We start from the raw sequence: 21703 nt of genomic DNA, 5'->3' as shown, positions 1-21703 counted from the left end.
GATGTTCCATTGATCTATGTGTCTGTTTTTGTGCCAGTACCATGCTGTTTTTATGACTATGGCTCTGTAGTATACTTTGAGATCTGGTATAGTAATGCCCCCAGCATTTCTCTTTGTTGCCACTGAATCATGAGACACCTGGGTAGAGGGAGCCTCAATAGGGGAACTGCCTCCATATTACTGGGCTGTGGCCATGTCTGTGGGACATTTTCTTGATTGTTGAATGGTGTAGGAAGGCCAGCCCACTGTGGATGGTACCACCCCTGAGCAGGTGGTTCTGTATTGTATAAGAAATCAGGTTGAGTATGGGCCAGGAGAGCAAGCCAGTAAACAGGTATACTCTATTGGGTGACCCAAGTGTGCCTTGCTCAGCGGGGAACCTCATTCTCCTGAAGGATGGTGATACCAACTGGAAACAGAGTCTTGGACCCTGGGACTTGTGTCTTTTCAACAAGCTGTTTATTTCAAAATTCAGATGGTTTTTATATATCTCAAGGAACTAGCAGTCACATGGGATATGGCAGTCACATACAAAGATTTAGGGTACAAAGAAACAGGACATTTAGTCTGTTAGTTGGCACCAGAAGGATGCTTAAGCTTTTACTCAAAGTTATCAATGCCCATCTGGTAATTTATTGGCCACAATGTTTTCTTTCTTAGAGCTAAAAGCATGGTAAACTTTTAGCTTTTAGCTCAGGAGTAAACCTTTAACCTGGCCTAATCTCTTAGCCAGGGATAGCTGAGTTATTTGTTCAGGACAAGGAGATAAGCTAAGGGTTGTTGACCAAGATGCTTTCCCACAGAGCAAGGAGCCTGCACTTATGACCAGGTAGCTTTCTTCTACCAGTCTGGCAGTGTTCTGCAAGACAGGGATTATCAAAGCCACTGTTTTCAGTACCCCTCCCTTTAGCAAAGAATACAGCCTGGACTCAAAGGCTTTAGGCTCATCTCACCCTAGGACCTGGCATCCTGGTTTCCTACAGAGTACCCTATGCCCTGTGTGTATACAGTGTGTGCACTATGTGTGTGTGTGGTGTGTATGATAAGTACGTGCCATGTGCATTGTATGCATGCAGCGTGTGCACTCTGTGTGTGTGTGTGGTGTCTGTGGCAGTGTGCGCTGTGTGCCTGTGGGCATGAGGACTTAAGACTGTGATGCAGGCTGGGCAGTGCCACCTAGACCAGCCAGTGCTGCTTCTGGATCAAGTTTATTGGCACCCTGGGGACCCAGATCTAACCACCACCCCGCTCCCCATGGACAAAATGCTGAGGCTCTCTAGTGGAATTCAAGATGGAAAACACTTCATGTTTCAGAATTAGAAGCATTTGCTTTCCTGTGGGGTTAGTTATAGATTGATGTATCATCTGAATTTAGCATTGGCTAAGCACTTTTACCTTCACATACCTCATACATGTACATCTGCATCCCAGATATGAAATCATAATAAAATAAAATTCACCAATATATTCTCATGCAAACAAAAATGACCAGTAAAACAATGGCTGACAGTGCTGTGTGCTCTGGAACCAGGGTTCTGTGTGTTCCTGTCTCTCAGCTAGAAGGTTCATTTCCTGTTTGCTTGCTCTCAGGTCTTCCCCAGTTCCCTCCCTCCCCCTTATTTCTCTTAGAGGGCACCTTAGAGGCAGGGAGGTGCCGAGGACCTTGGACTACTCACACAGCAGCTGGGAACACAGCACCCGCCTTTGCAGGAGGATTATTCAGGGCAACACACTACCCCCAGCCTGCCTGCTAATCCTACAAGCAAGAGAGACCACTGACTGTGCTGGTTCTCCCAGGTTCCCAGGGGGTATAGTACCATTTCTGGTGGCTCCATACCCTGGTGGCTTATTGAAAAGGGCTCTGACTCTCCTCCTCATCTCATTCCATCCCATCTGGTGACTAGATGGTGATAATATCGCTGAGTTTGTAATTTTTATTTTTTGATTTCCTCATTTTTATTCTTTGTGTATGAGCACTTTGCCTGCACATATGTAAGTGCACCATGTGCGTGCAGTGCCTGCAAGAGGCCAGAAGAGGGTGTGAGATCCTCTGCAGCTGGAGTTACAGATAGTTGTTAGATGGTGCTGGGAACTGAACCTGGGTCCTTTACAAGAGCAGCCATTGCTCTTAACTGCTGAGCCATCTCTTCAGCTCCAACACGTTCACTTAGGAAACTGAGACCCAGTACCTTTTAGTGGCCTACTCAAGGCAATATACAGTATTTGAATTTAGCTTAGTCTAACTCCTGTCTCCAAGATGACTCCAGTGTCCTGAAGGGACCAAGTCTGACCACCCATTTACACAGGGAGGAAGAAAAAGACTCAGACTGGGGCTGCACCTGGCCTAGAGTCCTCCAACTGCCAAGGTGGAAGGCCTGGAGGGTGGCAGGGAGGATGACACTTTTGGAGGTCCTAGGAAGCTCCCAGAGTGGGTATCTGAGATCCAAGCTCCAGCCTAGACCAGCGGATGTCACAGCAAAGTCCCTATCGTGATTGCTCACATTCTCAGGCTCTGACCTTGCTGACTTTCCCTAGTGCTTCCCTCTCTGGGACAGCTGGAGGATGGGAGGGGGCAGGCACGGCCCCTCCCATTGCTGTCTGTCCATCCCTGTCCCCCCCCACCACCACAGGGTGCAGAGACCAGGAAGCGCTCGCCCACACTCAGCAGCCAGTTCAAGCGGTCGCTGGAGCTGCTGATGCGTACACTGGGCTCCTGCCAGCCTTTCTTTGTTCGCTGCATCAAACCCAATGAATTCAAGAAGCCCATGGTGAGCCTTAGGGGGGAGGTAGAGCAGTGAGGGGTCAAGATGGAAGGGATAGATGGGTAATACAAGGCTTTGTCTTCTTTGGAAACTGACAGGCACTGAGGGCCTGTAAAAGAAGGTCTCAGGTTGCTGGGGTCTGTGGGGACAAGGTGCACAGCAGAGTCAAGTTAGTTCTGGATTTACTTCCAAGCTGGGTGATGGTATATCAGTCATACACTGCTCTGTGCCTCAGTTTCTTTGAGAATGGAAACAGGAACCACCACAGCCACCTCCTCTTGGGTACATTCCTTCCTACAACCATGCCTACAGACTGTGGGGTGGTAATCTATTAAGCATTTGATAAATGGCAATGTGGCTCATGCTGAGCCCTTTCTTTGAAAGCTAGCCTCTTCCCCCCAGTTTAATGTCCACCTCCTCCAGGAAGCCTTCCCAGACTCCTTTGCCTGGAGGTACTTCTAGAGACAGCATTTTAATGCCCTTTCTGTGTGTTAGGATCCTTTAGCAAGTTGCTATGAGGAAGGGACAGTCACTTGGAGCTATAGGATGGGGGCTCAGGGATGTTGAAGGGCTCAAGCCCTGCAGGCTGCCTAGCTGTCAGCCCTCTCCTCCCAGCACCCTGGGAGGTGTTGTTTATCCAGAGGAGGGGAAAGGCCCAGGGGAAGCTGGGCGTGGGGCCTGGGGAGGGAGGGAAGGCTGAGGAAAGTGGCCCAGAGGGAGAGGAAACAGGCTGCGGAAGCCAACCTTCCGCACACACTGTCCCTGCCAGGAAATCATTTCCCAGAGTGGGTGAGTCCCTCCCCTTTAGACCTCAGGTCTGCATCAGCCTGAGGGGCTGGCTCCCTTGGGCTCCCCCTTCAGGACAGGGGGCCTGGGATGGCAGGGTTGGGCACTTGGTCCCTAGGCCTGAAACAGCCCTGGAACCTACTCTAGTTCAGGCTTTTTGGTGTCTGTGGTCTCAAACTTTGCAGTGACCTCCTCACCTGCCTCCCATGTTGCCCCTGTCACCCATCAGCCCTTTCACTGTGGTGATATCCTTAAAGCAGATCTGACCCCGTGTCTCCCTACTGCAAACCTTCCCTGGCTCAGGCCACCCATGGGACCAGGCCTACCTCCCCAGCCTGTCTGCAGAGGTCCGGGCGGTCCTGGGCCTGCCGTTTTCCTTCTGCCCGTTCTCTCTGTACCTAAGGGGTGATCCTGCTTTGCAATCTTTCTTTCCTTCCTTCCCTCCTTCCTTCCTTCTTTCTTCTCTCTCTCTCTCTCTCTCTCTTTCTCTCTACTGTGTGCATATTAGAAAAGCATTCCTCTTGTTTAAAGCACTACTGCCAATCATCTGAATAACTATATACGCCATGGCTGCCATGGGAAGAGCGACCTGGGGTTATGCTGAGCACCTCCCTCCTAGCAGTCCTCACTGTACCCTGGGCTAGGCTCTTCAGTCCCTTCCAAGTCCTCCAGCAGGTCCTGAATTTTCAGGCTTCCACCCCTTTGCACATACTTGCCTTCTTCCAGCTTTGAAAGACCCTTGCTTACTGTCCCCTCCTGGCTTTCTTCCCATAAACCATGTAGCCTTGACCTTGATAGGTTTTTGTCTGAGCTGGTCTTTTGTCTGGGCTGGTCAAATGCAGGGTGAGGCTGGCTTCCCAGTAGAGGCTTTGCCCTCATGCCCATGACTCTGGCCTGGCAGCTGTTTGACAGACACCTGTGTGTGCGCCAGCTGAGGTACTCGGGCATGATGGAGACCATCCGCATCCGCCGTGCAGGCTACCCCATCCGCTACAGCTTTGTGGAATTCGTGGAGCGCTACCGGGTGCTGCTGCCTGGTGTGAAGCCAGCCTACAAGCAGGTACAAGGCTGGGTTACCATCGGGGGAGAGGGCCCCAGTTGTACACTGGTACAGTTACCTAACTAAGCATGATGGCATCCACTTGGCTACATCAGATACTGCTTTTGGAGGTGGGGCAGGGTAGTGGGACACTGGTAGTAAGACACATCTGAGGACTTCAGCTGTCATGGTGGCCACCATCCAGCTGACCTGAGGAGGAAACAGAGGCTCCTCACGGAACACAGGACTGAGGCAGGGTCAGTCACAAAGCCAGGCTGAAACAGAGTGAAGCCTGGCCTCCCAGTCTTGGGAAGGATACCTGGGGGCCTTCCTACAGATGAGGCTGCCCATTCCCTTCTCTCTCCACCCCCAGGGTGACCTCCGGGGAACATGCCAGCGCATGGCTGAGGCTGTGCTGGGCACACATGATGACTGGCAGATTGGAAAAACCAAGATATTTCTGAAGGTGAGCACAGTCTGTCCTATGCCCTGGGGTGGGGGTGGCAAACCCTCCTGGTATGGGCAGTTTCTGAAAGAGCTACAGGCTGTCTTGATGTGTGTTGAGGGGCATGTGGTACTGGAAATCATCTGTGACCTGTGGCTGGATCAGGCCCTGACCCCAGGTTAGAGTCAAAAGGCCAAAGGTGGGCTTCCTGGCAAGGACTTCAATCTCGGCCCTGTGGCTCTCAACCCAGGGACTTAGGGAAGGGTGCTGGGCATTTTTCTACTCTTTCTATATGTGATGGGTTGGCCTGGGTGGTCTAAAGTGAACCATAGTTCCCTTCCTGTGGTTTCTTGCAGGCAAGTTTCACGAGGGCTGGGGGCAGCTGTATGCAATCTGTTATGGCTCTGTTCTAGCACCCAAGCACAGCTGGGGTTCCTAGCTCCCACAGTCTCCCTAGCAATGGTAGGGCGGGAGCAGGAAGCTGAGCCTAAGCAGTAGTGGCCTTGGAGGGAGGGACAGTTCGGCTTCCCCATTTCCATTTTTGCTGTCCTGGTGATAGAGCAGGGCCCCTCCTCTGTGGGGGCAAGGCCTGGATGCAGGACAGCTGGGGAAAGGCGAAGGGGGAGGTGTTAGGAACTGACCTTCAGTGGGATATGTATCTCCCATGCCCTTGTTCCGAATTGGGAAATGTGTTTATTTTCCCCTCGTGTGTCCCTTCACTATAGGCTGTCCCACAATCCTCCTGCCAGTGCCCTGGGGTAAGATGTCTTGTGCCCACTTCACGGGCTCCAAGAGAAGCCAGTGACTGAGGTCAGACTGAGGGATGCAGGGAGCAGGCTTTAGACCTGGGATGGTCAGATGTGGGGCCAATGTTGGCAGAGGGGACTTGCAAGAAGCATGGTGGCATCTAGTACCAGAGGACTCGGAGGGGCACTATTGTCCCTGGGGCAGTGTTTTGAGAGACCAAAGCTCTAAGCCCCATTCCTTCATTCATTCGTTCACTGACTACAAACAGAGCTACATCTGACTGGTCTACTGTGGCTCCATCCTAGCACCTAGCACTGTGCTCACACTCAGGAACTTTCCATCTATACGTATTGAATGAATCAGTGAAGTTGCAAGTTTCATCCAACTGGAGTGAGGACTGGGCTTGGGAGTGAGGAGGGAAGGGGCTGAGGATGTCAGCGGGGTCTGGATCACAGAGGCCTTGGATACTAGGATAAGGTATATCCTGAGGGGTAACCTAGGTCATGGCCAGGAAGGTCATCTGACTGACACCAGGAGTCCTCTGGTAAGGAGCCTGCTACCAAGAGTCTGCAGAGAAAGGATGGTGGTCTTAGGATATCTAGCAGTGCAGGGTCCAGGGCTGAGATCCTGATAGGGGAAGCTGGCATGTTGAGCCCCTTCACTCAGTCTAGTGAAATGATATGCCTTTAGTGCCTCTGGTACCCCTAGGTATCTGAGGAACCGTCATAATATTTGATGGCTGCAAAAGACCACTGCATGGGGCCTGAGCAGGGCTGGGAACATGAGGCCGGGGGTGGACATAGAGCCCTAAGTCTGGACTCTAGGTAAAAGAAGACAGGCCCTGACTGGGTTTGGCTGGGGCCCTGGAGGACATCCTAAGATGTCACTCAGGAGCTCTGCCTTCCAGGACCATCATGACATGTTGCTAGAGGTGGAGCGGGACAAGGCCATCACAGACAGAGTTATCCTCCTCCAAAAAGTCATCCGGGGTTTCAAAGACAGGTCAGTATTAACGGTTCCTGTCCTCTCAGTCTCCCATGGGGAATGTGCTTGGCTCACGTCTGTTCCTTCACATGAACAGCAGGAGCAAACGTGCACACCCACGGTGTGCACATAGAAACAATCATTCACAGACACGGTGTCCATACATGATCATGAAAACATAGAGGTACACAAATGCCAAGGTTTGCACAGCTCCATCATGTGTCATGTAAACTGGATCATACAGTAGTACCCTGTCCTTCCTGCACACGTGGAGACATGATGTATGCTCAGCAAGCCTCTGCTCATCTAGACAGAATTAGAGGAAACTGAAGATTTTATCATTTACAGGGTGTAGTTCATAGTCTACATAAGGGTCATGCATATATGCCTGTGATGGTTCACACACGGGCAGAACCAAGTCTAAATTGTGATTCGGGCTCTACAAAAATCCATAATCTGCCTCTTTTGCAGTTCATACGGCCCCTCCCCTCCCCCTCCTTCTGTCTGTCTTCCTCTCCCCATCCACTGTCCACCCATCAACTGGCTCTCAGCCTTTCTTCTCCGCCTGTGTGTGCACGCAGCCCTGGAGTATTGGGTTAGCCCCGCCTCGTCTGTCCTTCCCTCCTGTGTATTTTTCTACTCTCAGCAGACACCTGCTGTTGCCGGGTGGTCTCTGTCCCCTGCAGGTCAGGAATGACTGTGAAGTGCCAAGAAGCAGCCTACTGTGTACAGAGGAACAGCACTGCACTCCTCAGAGGCAGACCAGAGACATGGGTTCCAGTCCCAACCTCACCAAGTCTCGCCTACAAAATGAGAGTTGAACTGTTCAAAGCTCTTTGCCTTTTATATTATTTCATTTACAATTTGTCCATTCGTTGACTCACTTACCAAGTGTTGTCTTAAAGGCTTTATGTGACAAGCCTACCAGGCAGGAAGAACAGGCATTATTCTACTCATTTTACAGATGGGGGTGCTGTGGTACCGAAAGGTTCTGTTAGCCCAAGATCACACAGCCTGGAGGTCACAGGGCAGGGGCTCAGTGTGCTGCCCAACTCCTTTCTCTGAAGTCACCCATCACTGCCACCCTTTCAGGTCCCACTTCCTGAAGCTAAAGAGTGCTGCCACAGTGATCCAGAGGCACTGGCGGGGCCACCACTGCAGGAGGAATTATGAGCTGGTGAGTCTCCTCTGTGCTTCCACTGGCAGGCCATGGAAGCCAGCTGTGTTGCCTTTATGACAGGACTTACCTGTATCCTGGGATGCCCCAGCCTTTCCTTCACCTAAAGTCCAGGTCTAGCTCTTGTGGCTTTTCCCAACAGGTCTGCAATGTTTTTGTTTGTTTGTTTGTTTGTTTGTTTTGCTTTTCTCCTGGAATGCTTTGCTGAGTTGAAGCACACTTGGGCTATTAGAAACCTCGGAGGGGGTCAGGATGGCCTGGTCACATGCAACTCTGTGGAGCAGCTGTTTGCAGCTCAGACTTGGGCTAAGGAGGTGGACAGAGAGGACCCTGGTTAATTGAGGATAGGGTTCCTGAGGGGAACAGCAGTTGCCTTGGTAGGTCCAGTCTGGTGGAGGCTGTGCACTGGCCACTAATGCAGGCCTCATCCTCTGGGCTGGGGTGCAGATCTAAGCATGGCCTGCTCTCTTTGCAGATGCGTTTAGGCTTCCTGCGACTGCAGGCCCTACACCGCTCCCGGAAGCTGCACCAGCAGTACTGCCTGGCCAGACAGCATATAATCCAGTTCCAAGCCCGCTGCCGGGCCTACCTGGTGCGCAAGGCCTTCCGCCACCGCCTCTGGGCTGTGCTTACTGTCCAGGCCTATGCACGAGGCATGATCGCCCGCAGGCTGCACAGGCGCCTCCGGGCTGAGGTAAGGGACTTCCAGACACAACACCTGCCATAGGGAGACTTTGGGTTCTGCATTCAGCAGGGCATAATACTAGAACCGGACCCCATGTCCTCCCTCCTGGCCAACAGTGAGGCTGGGGCCCAGGTCTCTGATAAATCTGAGGGAAATGAGGCATGCCTGGTCTACCTTTGGGATCTATACTGTCTCTACCCATGTGTGACCCAGGGACCAACTCAACTGCCTTTTTCCTTCTCTGACAAATTGTCGAGCAAAGTGACTCTTCATTCCAGAGCTCAGGGTGGGGTTAAGCAGAGCTGTGACAAGTGCTACACGTATTTCCATTCGCCTGTCCCTTTCCTCAGTACCGGAGGCGCCTCGAAGCAGAGAAGATGCGGCTGGCAGAGGAGGAGAAGCTCCGGAAGGAGATGAGTGCAAAGAAGGCCAAGGAGGAAGCGGAGCGCAAGCATCAGGTAAGCTAGCACCACCCAGCTCATCCAGACAGCCACTCTGCTGTCCTGCTCTGTGCCTTTCCTCCATCATTGGCTGAGGTCACCTGTCCCTTCAGCCTTCCTCCCTCTTTCTAGGAAATGTCTTTTCCTAGTTCCCTCAACACACATCAGCTGAGCTCTCACATGGGGCTTGGGCTGTACCAGGCAAAGGGATGGAAGGTAGTGGCTATCGGAGTCCGAGGGCTGTGCCACAGCATCTTCCTGGCTAGGAACGACACCTGGAGCAATAGCCTGAGGGGAGAATGACCAGGGTCATGCAGCCTGACACAGGACTACCAGCCACAAGTGTCTCTGAACATTGAAATAAGGCTTATCTGAATGACATGACTAAAAGTATGAAGTAGACACTAAATTATGAAGACTTTGCTGTGGAGGGGGATATAAGGTACTCCAGGGTTATTTTTATATTGATTACATGTTAGGTTGATGTTTAGAAAATATGAGTCAAATCATTAAACCTTATTAATTTCACTTACTCTTTTTGCTTTCTATATGTGGTTCACATTGATCTGTTGGTCAACTCTGATATAGACCTCAGCCTGACGACCCAGGACTTCTGGGTTGCTGTGATCTAGAGACAGAGGAGGGCTGGGAGGCTGGGGAGGGCACAGAAAGGGGAATGCTGGGGGAGGTGTTCCTGGGTGACTCCTGAGGGACAGACTACCTGGACTATGCATTGGCCTCCTGTGGTCCAGAGGTACTGGACATATATCTGGTCCAGATGGGGTTGCTGAAGGCACCATCAGTCCTTCCCCATGCTCAGGCCTAAGTGTAGGTGGGGTGACATTGCTGCTGGTCTCTCTTGGACTCCCTGAGGCTATGGTGGTGGATGGTGACCCATTCCCTCTATATCACCACAACTGCAGGAGCGCCTGGCCCAGCTAGCCCGAGAGGATGCAGAACGGGAGCTGAAGGAGAAGGAGGAGGCTCGGAAGAAGAAGGAGTTGCTGGAGCAGATGGAGAGGGCCCGCCACGAGCCCATCAACCACTCAGACATGGTGGACAAGATGTTTGGCTTCCTGGGGACTTCAAGTGGCCTGCCAGGCCAAGAGGGCCAGGCACCTAGTGGCTTTGAGGTACCAGGCTGGGGAAGGACTTCCTGAGACCCTCTTTACCCCAGCACATTCCCTCCTTCCTCCTGTGTTTCTTTGTCCTATAAGCATACAGTGGTTGTGACTAACTGGAGGGAGGACTTGGGGTCCAAGAGCCCATCTAGCTCCCAGCCTGATGCATGATCTTGGGTCTACTGTCCCTCTCTAGGGCCATTCTCAAACTTTTACCCATTGGTCCTTGATGACCTATTATGTAACCAGGGTCTAAGTAGTGAGGAAGACCATCAGTGTGCCTTGCTCACTGGGAGGGTGGTAGTAGCAGCCTGGTACTTTGTCTGTTCTGGCCCTGCCAGGTAGGGGGCCAGACCCAATGGTTGGGATCCAACTCCTCTGTGTCTATCAGGACTTGGAGCGAGGACGGAGGGAGATGGTGGAGGAGGATGTGGATGCAGCCCTGCCCCTGCCTGATGAGGACGAGGAAGATCTTTCTGAGTACAAATTCGCCAAGTTTGCTGCCACCTACTTCCAGGGCACGACCACACACTCCTATACTCGGCGGCCCCTCAAGCAGCCACTGCTCTACCATGATGATGAGGGTGACCAGTTGGTGAGGCTGCCTGAGGCCGGGTCACTGCTCACAGGGCTGGGCTGGAGCAGTGGATGCTGTTCTGGAGGGTGGCTCTGGTGGGTAGTGATCAGATCTGATGGGCCTTTGGTCTAGTGCCCAAGCCTCGGGCCAAACCTCACTGCAGGCAAATATATCTCTCCCACCTTCTCCCTAAGCCCAGGCTCTTTCCATGACTTGGGCCTGGTCCCCTGTTTGCCCTCTCCAATATGTGTGCTCTGCCTGCAGGCAGCACTGGCAGTCTGGATCACTATTCTCCGGTTCATGGGGGACCTCCCAGAGCCCAAGTACCACACAGCTATGAGTGATGGCAGTGAGAAGATTCCTGTGATGACCAAGATTTATGAGACCCTGGGCAAGAAGACATACAAGAGGGAGCTGCAGGCCCTGCAGGGCGAGGGCGAGGTGAGGCCGTGGTGCCCCCAAGCGACAGCCTTCTTGGGCTAGTGTGGAGAGTACCAGCATATCAGCCTTGGGTGCTCAGCAGAAAGCATTGTATGATGTATCTGTCTCTGTCTCATCTCTGCCCCAGTCCCCTGTGCTCTTGTCTACTTGTGGGAACAGTGTGTGAGAGTTTTGAAAACTGACGTGCTGACCATAAATAAGGGGCCATGCTGCCAAGCAGACTGATTTTGCCGTGAGAGACAGTTCTGGTGGCAACTCACTGGGAGGCGACTTTCTGCATCTCAGTGGGGTGGGGACAAGGGTGGGGGATGGCCTCATGGGATGTATCTTGTAAGTATCAGTATGACGGTGAGACGTGCCCTCATCAGAGCCCTGCTGTCCAGTGGTCTCATCCTTACTTTCTGTCCCACAGGCCCAGCTCCCTGAAGGGCAGAAGAAGAGCAGTATGAGGCACAAATTGGTGCACTTGACCCTGAAGAAGAAGTCTAAACTCACAGAGGAGGTAAGAACAGACCAGTGGTTCCTTAGGATGCCAGGCCGTAGCACAGCTAAGCTGGGAACAATGGAGTAGAAGCAGGTGCAGGAGTGAATGTTGCCTGTCTTCAGGGCACAGTCCAGCATCAGAGTGATCAGCAGACAGCACTGCATGGAAAGGCTGTGGTGGTAGAATTCCCAAGGCAGGAGCCAGTGTGGGGAAGGGCTAAGCACACACATGTGCACATGTACCATGCAACTGGTCCCAGGGCCTCTCAGCTTGGGGAGCAGACTTCTGTGGTATGAGTGCTCCCAAGTTAACAGCACTGTGATCCATCAATCCATCCCTTACTTTCTGAGGCTACCTGGGCCCTGTGCCAAGGCTGTTAAGGCTGGCGGGTACTGGGACAGACAGACATGTACCAAGGCCCTGTCATCTCCAAGACTGGCTCCTCATCATGCCCACATGGGCCTGATCTTGTTCCTCCCCTTTTCCACCGGGGGGCCTGTGCCTCCTGTAAGCTCCCCTGGCTTCTTACCATGCAGCCAGGGGCTCCTGCTTTTCCTCTGTCCTCATCCTGTCCCCACCTGAGGCACAAATCCAGACTTGCAGCTACACGGACTTAGATTTGAATTCTACCCAGCACACTGTTTAAGGAATCAGTGCTTCATGGGGTCTTGGGAAGGGCATGTGGCAGCAGCCAAGAAGCTTGGTAGAGGACTTACATGGCTTCCCTGTCCATATTGAAGGTTCTTGCACTACATCTGAGCACAGCGTGGGGGGCTGCTGTGACTGTGCGGGACCGGAGGGACACACATCTGCTGAGAACCAGAGCTGAGGCTGGCCATGTCAGGGCCATGGGCTTTGGTGACTAGGTGGTTGGAAACCAGGGTGTCCTTTGATGCCACAGGTGTGAGATGGTAGTCCTGCTCAGAGTTAGGGACAGAACAGAATCTATCCTGACTGATAGGGCTTCTTTGAGGTGAAGACTGGAGTGAGACTGAGGTGAGGCTGGGGTGAGGCTGGGGTAGAGGGGCCAGGAAAACTGCAAAGGAGGCTTGGAAGCAGGTGGCACCAGACCAGTGCTCCTGGCCATGTGTTCTAATTAGTTCTTAGCCTGCAGGGATGGGGTAGTGACTAGATCAGGAGCCGGTGGCTCAGCTCTTCTGCCTGCTCCCTGGAGAGTGGCTATGGGGAGCAGTGCCCCTATCTTCACCTGCCCTGGTCAAGCTTGTTCCCTCGGCCCAGGTGACCAAGAGGCTACATGATGGGGAGTCCACGGTGCAGGGCAACAGCATGTTGGAAGACCGGCCTACCTCCAATCTGGAGAAACTGCACTTCATCATCGGCAATGGCATCTTACGGCCTGGGCTACGGTCAGTGCACAAGGGTGCAGGGGGAGGCCTACAGCCCCTATACCTCTGGGCAGAATTTGGGGGTTCATGGTGACTGGGTAGTGGCTTCATCAATTTAGCTACAGATTAAGGAAAAAGTTCTGCATTTAGCTCTGCTGCTGGTTAGTCATGTGACCCTAATCCAGTTCCTTCCTCTCTCTGCCTTATCTGTAAAGAGGGAATAATCATGCCCACATCTGAGGCTTGAGGGAAGGCAAAACTGTGAGAGGTGTGACATGAGACAGTGTGGAGTGGGCCTTGGTATCTGGCAGCTGTGGTTATTAGGCTCCACCTGTACTTTCTGCTTTAACCGCATTACTGCCAGATCACCTCCAGTGCCAGTGGCCCAACCCAGGTCGAGGTTTCTGTGGGTGGCATTTCTAGGGACATGTCTCCACCTTCAGGTCAGGAGAGGCTGCTACTGAGGTTTTTGGGTGTTGGGGAGTTGATGGAAAGACTCAGGAGTCATCAGTGCTATGGAGGGGTGACTAAGTGTCCCTCTGAAGCCTTGTCCCCACCCAGGGATGAAATCTACTGCCAAATCAGCAAGCAGCTCACCCACAACCCGTCTAAGAGCAGCTATGCCCGGGGCTGGATCCTCGTGTCCCTCTGTGTGGGCTGCTTTGCCCCCTCTGAAAAGTTTGTTAAGGTAGGGGAGAGGTCTGGGGGGAAGGATGCTGGGACTAGGTTGGGATACAGCATGCATGTGGCATGTGCTTTTTGGTCCCACAAACGCTCCTCATGTGGGATTCTATGGCTCTTCAAGTTCTGTGATCCGAGGCCCCTCAAAATAGGAAGCCCCATTGGGGCGGGTAGAGGCCTTCCTCAGTCCTCGAAGGCTCATACTTCCTGCCCAGTCTTCTCCTCCTGAGGTCCCCTTTGTCCAGATGGCCAATACTTGGCTCTGTTTGCTTTTATTCCCATTCTGAAGAGGTTTGAGTGTGACAGAGGTGAGTCCTGGGTACCCTGTTATCTTGCAGCAGGCACTTAGTACAGATGTGTTCCACTCTGTGCCAGGCTCTGGGTACTGGTCTGGTACTGCGAGGGTGGGGAAAGTGATGGAGTCCAGATAGAGCACTGAATGAGTTCATCAGCTTCTCTAGAGAGAGCGGAGATGGTGTTTAGGGGAGGGGTGGCAAGGCAGGAGATGAGGCTCAGAATAGGTGGGTCTGGACTGTGTGGCCTTGCCATTAAGCTACAAAGCATGCACTTGGCTCCCAGGGTTGATGGGAGTGGGATTAGAAAGGAGGGGTGACCCTCCTCAACCAGTAGGTCCCAAATATGGCTGGATAAACCTCAGGCTACGACAGGGGTGAGGGATGGGGGAAGGCAGGGAAGCCAGGTGGGGGCTGTCTCATTGGGTCCCATGTCTGCAGTACCTACGGAACTTCATCCATGGGGGCCCACCTGGCTATGCCCCGTACTGTGAGGAGCGCCTGAGGAGAACCTTCGTCAATGGAACTCGGACACAGCCACCCAGCTGGCTGGAGCTGCAGGTCAGCCAGACTCACTCAGCATGCATGTGGGCATGTGCTCTCTGGTGTCCCAGAAACACCCTTCATGTGGGATTCTAGGGCTTCTCAAGTTCTGGAATACAAGGCCCAAAGGGAAGCCCCAAAGGGGTCATTGGCACCATCTGCCTGTCCTATGGCAACATGACTTGGCAGGGCATGCTCCTGCATCCCAGTGGCCCTACCAGTCGCACAGCAGCACTGACCTCAGCCTCAGGGCCTGCCCTCAAGAAACCTAAATGTCCCCTCAGAGAGGGCATCTGTTACATGGCCAGTGGGATACTGGCAGAGTACAGAGTGAAGGGACTACAGACCCTCTTGGTCACTCCCAGGCTACCAAGTCCAAGAAGCCCATCATGTTGCCCGTGACCTTCATGGATGGGACCACCAAGACCCTGCTGACAGATTCAGCAACCACTGCCAAAGAGTTGTGCAAAGCGCTCGCTGACAAGATCTCACTCAAGGACCGCTTTGGGTTCTCTCTCTACATTGCCTTGTTTGATAAGGTATGGGGGTCCAAGTTCAGGGCACAGCTACTGGCTCCCATCCCAGCATGGCCACCTACTCGCTCAGGTGTCCTCGAGTGGCTCACTTAAGCCAGGGGTAACTTTGGCTTTGCCAGACTTATGAGGGTGATAGAGAGCTCTTGGGCACCTAAGTACCCATGGATGGAGAGCCAGAGTTCCCTTGATCACCATGTACCCAGGCAGAAGGAACCCTCTCCTGGTGCTGAGAAAGGAGAAAGATGGCAGGCAGTCCCGCTTCCCAAGTTCACATGGGAATGCACTGGCATCTGCTGTTGTGGTGTGTGGATGGGGTACTCAGCCAGTGGCTACTCTTTCCACTTCTCCAGCTGCTTGCGTTCCCCTGGCTTGGGCCCACAGACTTTTCTGCTGAGCCGTGCCTGGGGCTCTGGCATTTCTTCTGCTACTGGGCAGACCCGGGGACAGAACTTGTGCTTGGACCTGGATTTGTCTCTCCAGTAGACTATTATGCTTAATAGTTCCCCCCCAAATGGATAAAGGCACTTCCACATACCCAGTCCTGCTAATGAACTTGGAAAGGTAGTCACTGTCTGTGATAGCTCAGAGTTGTGACTGTGACTGGAATTGGGGGATGGGGGAGACCTGGGACATGTTCCCACCCCCTTTGGAGCTTGGGTCTCCACCTGCACTTAAAGCAGTTGATACAGTGGATGGCTGCTTGAAGCCCTTCTCTGACCCTGTGCCTGCCCACCTCCACTGCACCTTCTCTCCTCTGTCCACAGGTGTCCTCCCTGGGCAGTGGCAGTGATCATGTCATGGATGCCATCTCCCAGTGTGAGCAGTATGCCAAGGAGCAGGGTGCCCAGGAGCGCAATGCCCCATGGAGGCTCTTCTTTCGAAAAGAGGTCTTCACACCCTGGCATAACCCCTCAGAAGACAACGTGGCCACCAACCTCATCTACCAGCAGGTGGTACGAGGAGTCAAGTTTGGGGAGTACAGGTGTGAGAAGGTGAGTGGGGTGCATCTGCTGAGTGTTCGGTCATTGCCACCTGTGTTCCACCTTGAGGTCAAGGGCTACTGTGGGCTGGTGCTGAGTCTGGCCTGGCAGCAGTTGAACACTTTCCAGCTATGTACCTTACAGGAGCTGTACGGATCGGGTAAAATACAGGAGCCAGTGCTTAGAAGTCTATCTTGATTCTCCACGAGAAGTGGTCCATCTGTATGTACTGCAGCGTGCTTATGTGGTATGGTGCACACACTGATGGATGCACTTGTGAATGACATTCTTAGTCTAGCAACTGTTCTGAAGGAGAAACTGCAATCATGTAGACCAGGGTTTACAGGAATGTATCTGTTCATTTCCTGGGGACAAGATTGGGCATCTTGTTTGTGATGATTGTGGTGGTAGTGCTGAAGGTACTTGTGGCTTTGTTGGTGGTTGTGATGGAGGATGAAGAGGGTAGTTGTTGCTGTTGGTGATGATAGCATTGATGCTGCTGATGGTATTTATCTGTTCTGGTGGCAGTGGTGATGTTAGTGGTAGTGGTGTCAATGGTGGTATGAGTGGAGAAAAGTTAAGAGTATTAGAGCCACTATACCAACTGCTAAAATTCATAAACATTTCACACTCATTGGAAAATCTGTTGCCTGCAAGGCCCTAAGAGCCTTCTCTATCACCCCTGCTCCTGCATTAGAGCCCTGGGGACACCAAGGGCAACATCACTGGCTGTTGATAAGGGGCCCATGCTAGCTGCCCACCTGGCACTCTGCTGCAGACCCTAGTGTTGTTATCTATGTTGATTCTTTCCGAGGTACACTGTGGCAGTAATGGAGATGGTGATGCTGACATGCTTCTCCAGACCATCCCCCTCTCCTATTTTCCAGAATGGGCATTTCTTCTCTTCTTGTCTGCCGGCTCCAGTGATTTTCACAGGACTGAGTTGTCACCCTGAGGCAGTGGCTGGCCCTTACCAATAGGCTGGCTGCTCTCTCTGGATCAGTTTATGAGCTAGCTCTGCACTGGTGCTTAGGGGACCAGGAGATGGCCTTAGGGAGCTCACAGTTGTCTTGTGCAGACAATAATACTACAATGAGAAAGGGAGAACATAGGGTCTCCAGGGCCAGGATCCCTGAGCTGCAGAAGATACTGCTGGAAGAAGGGCCTGGGCCCTATGGTCTGGAAGGGCTGTCTCTGGGGTCTGACAGAGGTCTCCTGCCCAGGAGGATGATCTGGCTGAACTGGCCTCCCAGCAGTACTTCGTAGACTATGGCTCTGAGATGATTCTGGAGCGCCTGTTGAGCCTCGTGCCCACCTACATCCCCGACCGTGAGATCACACCTCTGAAGACGCTTGAGAAATGGGCGCAGCTGGCCATCGCTGCCCACAAGAAGGTAGGAAGAGGAAAGGGCTCGGAGGAGAGTTGCACTGAGCAACCAAGGGAGTTACAACTCCCACCTTCTGCCTGGGAGGCGCTGGAGACCAGGGCCTCCTGCCTAGAGCTGTCTGTCATTTTCCTACCATGGGCGTACTCACGTGCATCTTCTCTCACCTCCTGTGGGCTGGGTATTAGGTTCAAAGCTGGTCCAGTGGCCTCCTGAGGGATCCCTGGGAGCCAAGGGATTTGGAGGTGATCTCTCCAGTTGCTTGCAGTGCTGTACTTCATGAGTGACTACTCAGCACTGGAGGTAGATAATTGGGGTTGTCTAGGAGATGCATCCTTGTTTTTCCTAAAAGAATCCTATCACTTTGCCACATGGGAACTCTGGGTTCAGGCTTCTGCTACTCTTTGCTTGGAACCCCAAGCCATGACCCAATGTGCTAAGTTCCTGTGGGAGTTACGGGGCTGTGCAGGTAGAGCAGGGCCATCCAGCTGGAGAGGCAGTTGAGCATGGGCTGCTGGGGGTGGGGCACAGGCCTCCCTCATTCAAGGCTCTGCTGTGTCAGAGTAGACCTGGCTGTGCCACAGTTACTGGAGGACCCCACAGACACAGTCTCTCATACCCCCCGACGCCTCTCCTTCACCCAGTGCCCCATGCTACTTTCTGCCCACTCTTCACCTTCCATGGTTAGCTCCCTGCAGGCCCACCTAGCCCTGAATGCCTCCTCTGAAGGCTTCAGCCAGGCCTCTCAACTCCCTTCTGGAAGAAAGTATGTCCTTTCTGCACCCCTCTTTCTCTCAAGAGAGAAACCTGCTCTTTCCTTGGCCATCTCATTCTTCCTTGGCATCTGTCCAGCTGCTGTCTACTCTGCCTCCCAAACAGCTACAGCCCCCAGCTCTGCGTTCCCAGCTGTCCTGATGAGCACTGCCAGCAGGGCCTGAGTGTGGCTGCTTTGGGTGGAGTGGTGGGCCTTGAGAACACAGCTACCAGTTGGATGGACATGACCTCTCCCCTTAGCATCCACAACTGAGTTGTGTCTTTCCCTGGACTGCAGCTCCCTGGTGTGTATGCCCCAGAGCCCCGTACCCTCCTGTAGAGGACAGAAGTGAATGCAGGTGCTTTCCAGCAGGAGGTCAGGGAGACCCCACACTGGACATGGGAACCACAGACATTTCCATGTCAGTTCTGGGTTCTGGGACAGAAATCAGGGTACTGCTGGACAGGTTTCTTCTGAGGTCCCCTCCCTACTTGGGGACAGCCATTTCATCTGTCTTCCTGTGGTCCTCCTCTGTGCTCAGATACACCTGTGTCTCGACTGCCTCTTCCCATATGGACACAGCCAGATTGGGTTAGGGCCCCCATGGAAGACCACATGTAAACTACTGTAGACTTTGTCTCCAGATATGCTTACTGGGAGTTTAGGACTTGGACATATGAATTTAGGTGGAAAAATTTAAAACTTCTCTGTTCTGAAATAATTTCAAACTTGGAGAGAGGTTGTAAATTGAGGCCCAGGGCTACCGTGTTCATTTCTTCCAGAAATTTCCATTGGTTACCCACATTTGCTTTGTGGTTTTCTCTCCATACACACACATTCTATTATTTTTCTGAACCTTCTGAGATGTAATTGGCCACATTGAACTGTCAGCTAACGCTTACTATCTTTGGCCTGGCACCACATCGACCCCCTCTGTGACTGGCATTGGGCTTGTGTGTGACTGGCATGGGCATCTTAATGTGGGGCTGGGTTGATGTGTTAAGGCCACATGTGTATTCTGGTCCCTTAGGTTCCACTCCAGCACCATGGACTTCTTACAGGGAAACAAAATGCTGGGTGCTTTGCTCCTTGCTGCGACTGTCACAGCAGCCCTGCCTGGCCTCCAGGCTGTCCTTTTGCTGTGTGCTGACTGCCAACTCCTAGACCTGCCTGCCCAGCCTTGCAGAAGCTGGCTCTTGGGACCTGGCTTTCCACGCCATGATGCCATGTCCCCTCTCTTCCTGGCCACTCTGCCCTCATGCTTCCCCACACACAGCATGTGCCCGCCCCCACCCTCCACTGGCTTTCCAGAGCCCTTGGCTGCTGTGTTGGGAGCTCCCTGGGGATGGCAGATATATTTTCTCTTTGTGTCTGGTGCCCACATAGAGGCAAGATCTTGCAATGGCTCCAGTGTTGACTGGATAAGAGAAAGTGAGTTGGAGGCGGGAGAGATGGCTCGGTGGTTGAGAGCTGTTTTGGCTCTTCCAGAGGACACGAGTTCCAGTCCCAGCATCACTCACGTCAGGCGACTCACAACCACCTGTAACTTCACTTGACGCTCCCTTCTGGCTTTTGTGGGCAACTACACCCACATGCACAACCATCCCCCTGCCCATACACAAAAGTAAATAAAGCTTCAAAAGTTACTAAAATAAAAAAGAGAGAAAGCAGGGCAGTGGGGGTGACCATGTGCTGATGGAAACAGGAGCAGGAGCCCTATGTCCCCACCCACCCGTGTGGCATCTAGACACTTGGTTTCTAGAGCTGACCCGTATTCCTTTGTCCTCTGCTGTTCTCTGTTCTCTGCAGGGAATTTACGCTCAGAGGCGGACTGATGCCCAGAAGGTCAAAGAGGACGTGGTCAATTATGCCCGCTTCAAATGGCCCTTGCTCTTCTCCAGGTTTTATGAAGCCTACAAATTTTCAGGTATCCACCCCATCTCAGCCTTTGCTGTGGCCCAGAGGGAGAGAGTGGTCACTTGTCTGCAGGCACGTGGTCTTCGGTCCTACTGAGGGGGCTGTGAGGGATGCAAGCGGTCAGTGGTGGCATAATAGGTGCTCATGGGCCACTGGGTTGAGCAGCTGATTATAAAGCTTCTAAGCTGTGCTTAGAAGAGGGTGGCCAGGGTGAATGTGTGAGTGATGTGGCAAGTATCAGTCTACACAGCCAGTGGCTCAGCTGGCCTCAGGCCATCATTGCTGGGCATCTGTTCATGCTAATTGCCAGATGTCAGGGCTACAGGGGGACCTGGGGCTCATTGTCCAACCCCTCCCTATGTCCCACCTTGGTTCAGGGCAGGGAACCGTTGTACAAAGGGGACTGAAGCTGTTTCCTGAGGCAGCATTCTCTTCCCAGCACTTGGCTTTCAGCTTGTGAGGTGGCCATGCTTAGCCTGTTTCCCTACCTATAAACCCCCAAATTAGTACCCTCCCACCCTAGTCATTTCCTTATGGTTATGAGGGCTAGGAGGGCTAAGCCCACGATCTGGGAGCCCCCCCCCATCAGAGTCTCTGCCACTCTCCCAGGCCCCAGCCTCCCTAAGAATGATGTCATCGTGGCTGTCAACTGGACGGGTGTGTACTTCGTGGACGAGCAGGAACAAGTGCTTCTGGAACTGTCCTTCCCAGAAATCATGGCAGTATCCAGCAGCAGGTGGGGACAGCCAACAGGACACAGGCAGAGCAACGGGAGGAGAGAGTGCAGTGCTTGGGGCCGGGGATGCAGACCAAGTGGGATCCATTTGTCAGCTGAGAAGTGGGGCATCCAGAGAATTTTTGGGGTCCTAGAACAGACCATTTTCCAGGCAGTTCAGGGCGGCCCAGAGCACCCATGTACACCCACCCAGTGTCTGGGATGGGATGAGGACAAGGAGGACTTCATAGTGGAAGAGGCATCTAGGCTGAGCCTTGAGGGATGAATAAGGACATAAATGGGCAAAAGGCAGTGGACTAGGCCAGGTTGGGCCCCTGCCAGACCAGGCCTAGCTTTAGCCGTGATGTATCTAGGCTGGGTCTCATCTCCCTGGTGGGCCAGGTCTTGCTGGAGCTGGGCCCTGTCTGCATGGCTGAGCCACTCTGATTGGCTGGCCTTGGTCCCCTTCAGGGAGTGCCGTGTCTTGCTTTCGCTGGGCTGCTCTGACCTGGGCTGTGCGTCATGTTACTCAGGCTGGGCAGGGCTGACCCCGGCTGGGCCCTGTTCTCCGTGTTGGTCCTGTAGGGGAGCAAAACTGATGGCCCCCAGCTTCACGTTGGCCACTATTAAGGGGGACGAGTATACCTTCACATCCAGTAATGCCGAGGATATCCGTGACCTGGTGGTCACCTTCCTGGAGGGGCTCCGGAAGAGGTCTAAGTACGTGGTGGCCCTGCAGGACAACCCCAATCCTGGTGAGTGCACTGGCATGGGTGAATGGGGACCAGAGGTAGATTGCACAATTGACCCTGCCCTCAAGATGGCTGGTACTTATTCTCTAACTGCCTTCACCTGTTTTCCATGG

At 53.1% G+C, this 21703-nt stretch overlaps 1 protein-coding gene across 1 annotated transcript in view; it reads left to right on the top strand.

The window, feature by feature from the left end:
- Myo7a (myosin VIIA) overlaps positions 1–21703 on the top strand; it is a 72826-nt gene that overhangs the window by 32911 nt on the left and 18212 nt on the right. The window contains exons 16-35 of the mRNA XM_008844211.3: positions 2631–2768; positions 4450–4608; positions 4961–5053; positions 6687–6781; positions 7856–7940; positions 8416–8634; positions 8976–9083; positions 9989–10198; positions 10578–10781; positions 11028–11204; positions 11617–11706; positions 12928–13055; positions 13596–13722; positions 14450–14569; positions 14917–15090; positions 15852–16079; positions 17291–17461; positions 20016–20133; positions 20733–20859; positions 21424–21593. Of these exons, the coding sequence (XP_008842433.1) occupies positions 2631–2768; positions 4450–4608; positions 4961–5053; positions 6687–6781; positions 7856–7940; positions 8416–8634; positions 8976–9083; positions 9989–10198; positions 10578–10781; positions 11028–11204; positions 11617–11706; positions 12928–13055; positions 13596–13722; positions 14450–14569; positions 14917–15090; positions 15852–16079; positions 17291–17461; positions 20016–20133; positions 20733–20859; positions 21424–21593 (2941 nt within the window). The remainder of the gene's footprint in view (positions 1–2630; positions 2769–4449; positions 4609–4960; positions 5054–6686; positions 6782–7855; positions 7941–8415; positions 8635–8975; positions 9084–9988; positions 10199–10577; positions 10782–11027; positions 11205–11616; positions 11707–12927; positions 13056–13595; positions 13723–14449; positions 14570–14916; positions 15091–15851; positions 16080–17290; positions 17462–20015; positions 20134–20732; positions 20860–21423; positions 21594–21703) is intronic.

Source organism: Nannospalax galili, unplaced genomic scaffold (genome assembly GCF_000622305.1).
Source record: "Nannospalax galili isolate Female #2095 unplaced genomic scaffold, S.galili_v1.0 scaffold278, whole genome shotgun sequence".
Taxonomy (NCBI): Eukaryota; Metazoa; Chordata; class Mammalia; order Rodentia; family Spalacidae; genus Nannospalax; species Nannospalax galili.
This window is presented reverse-complemented; position numbering and strand designations above follow the sequence as displayed.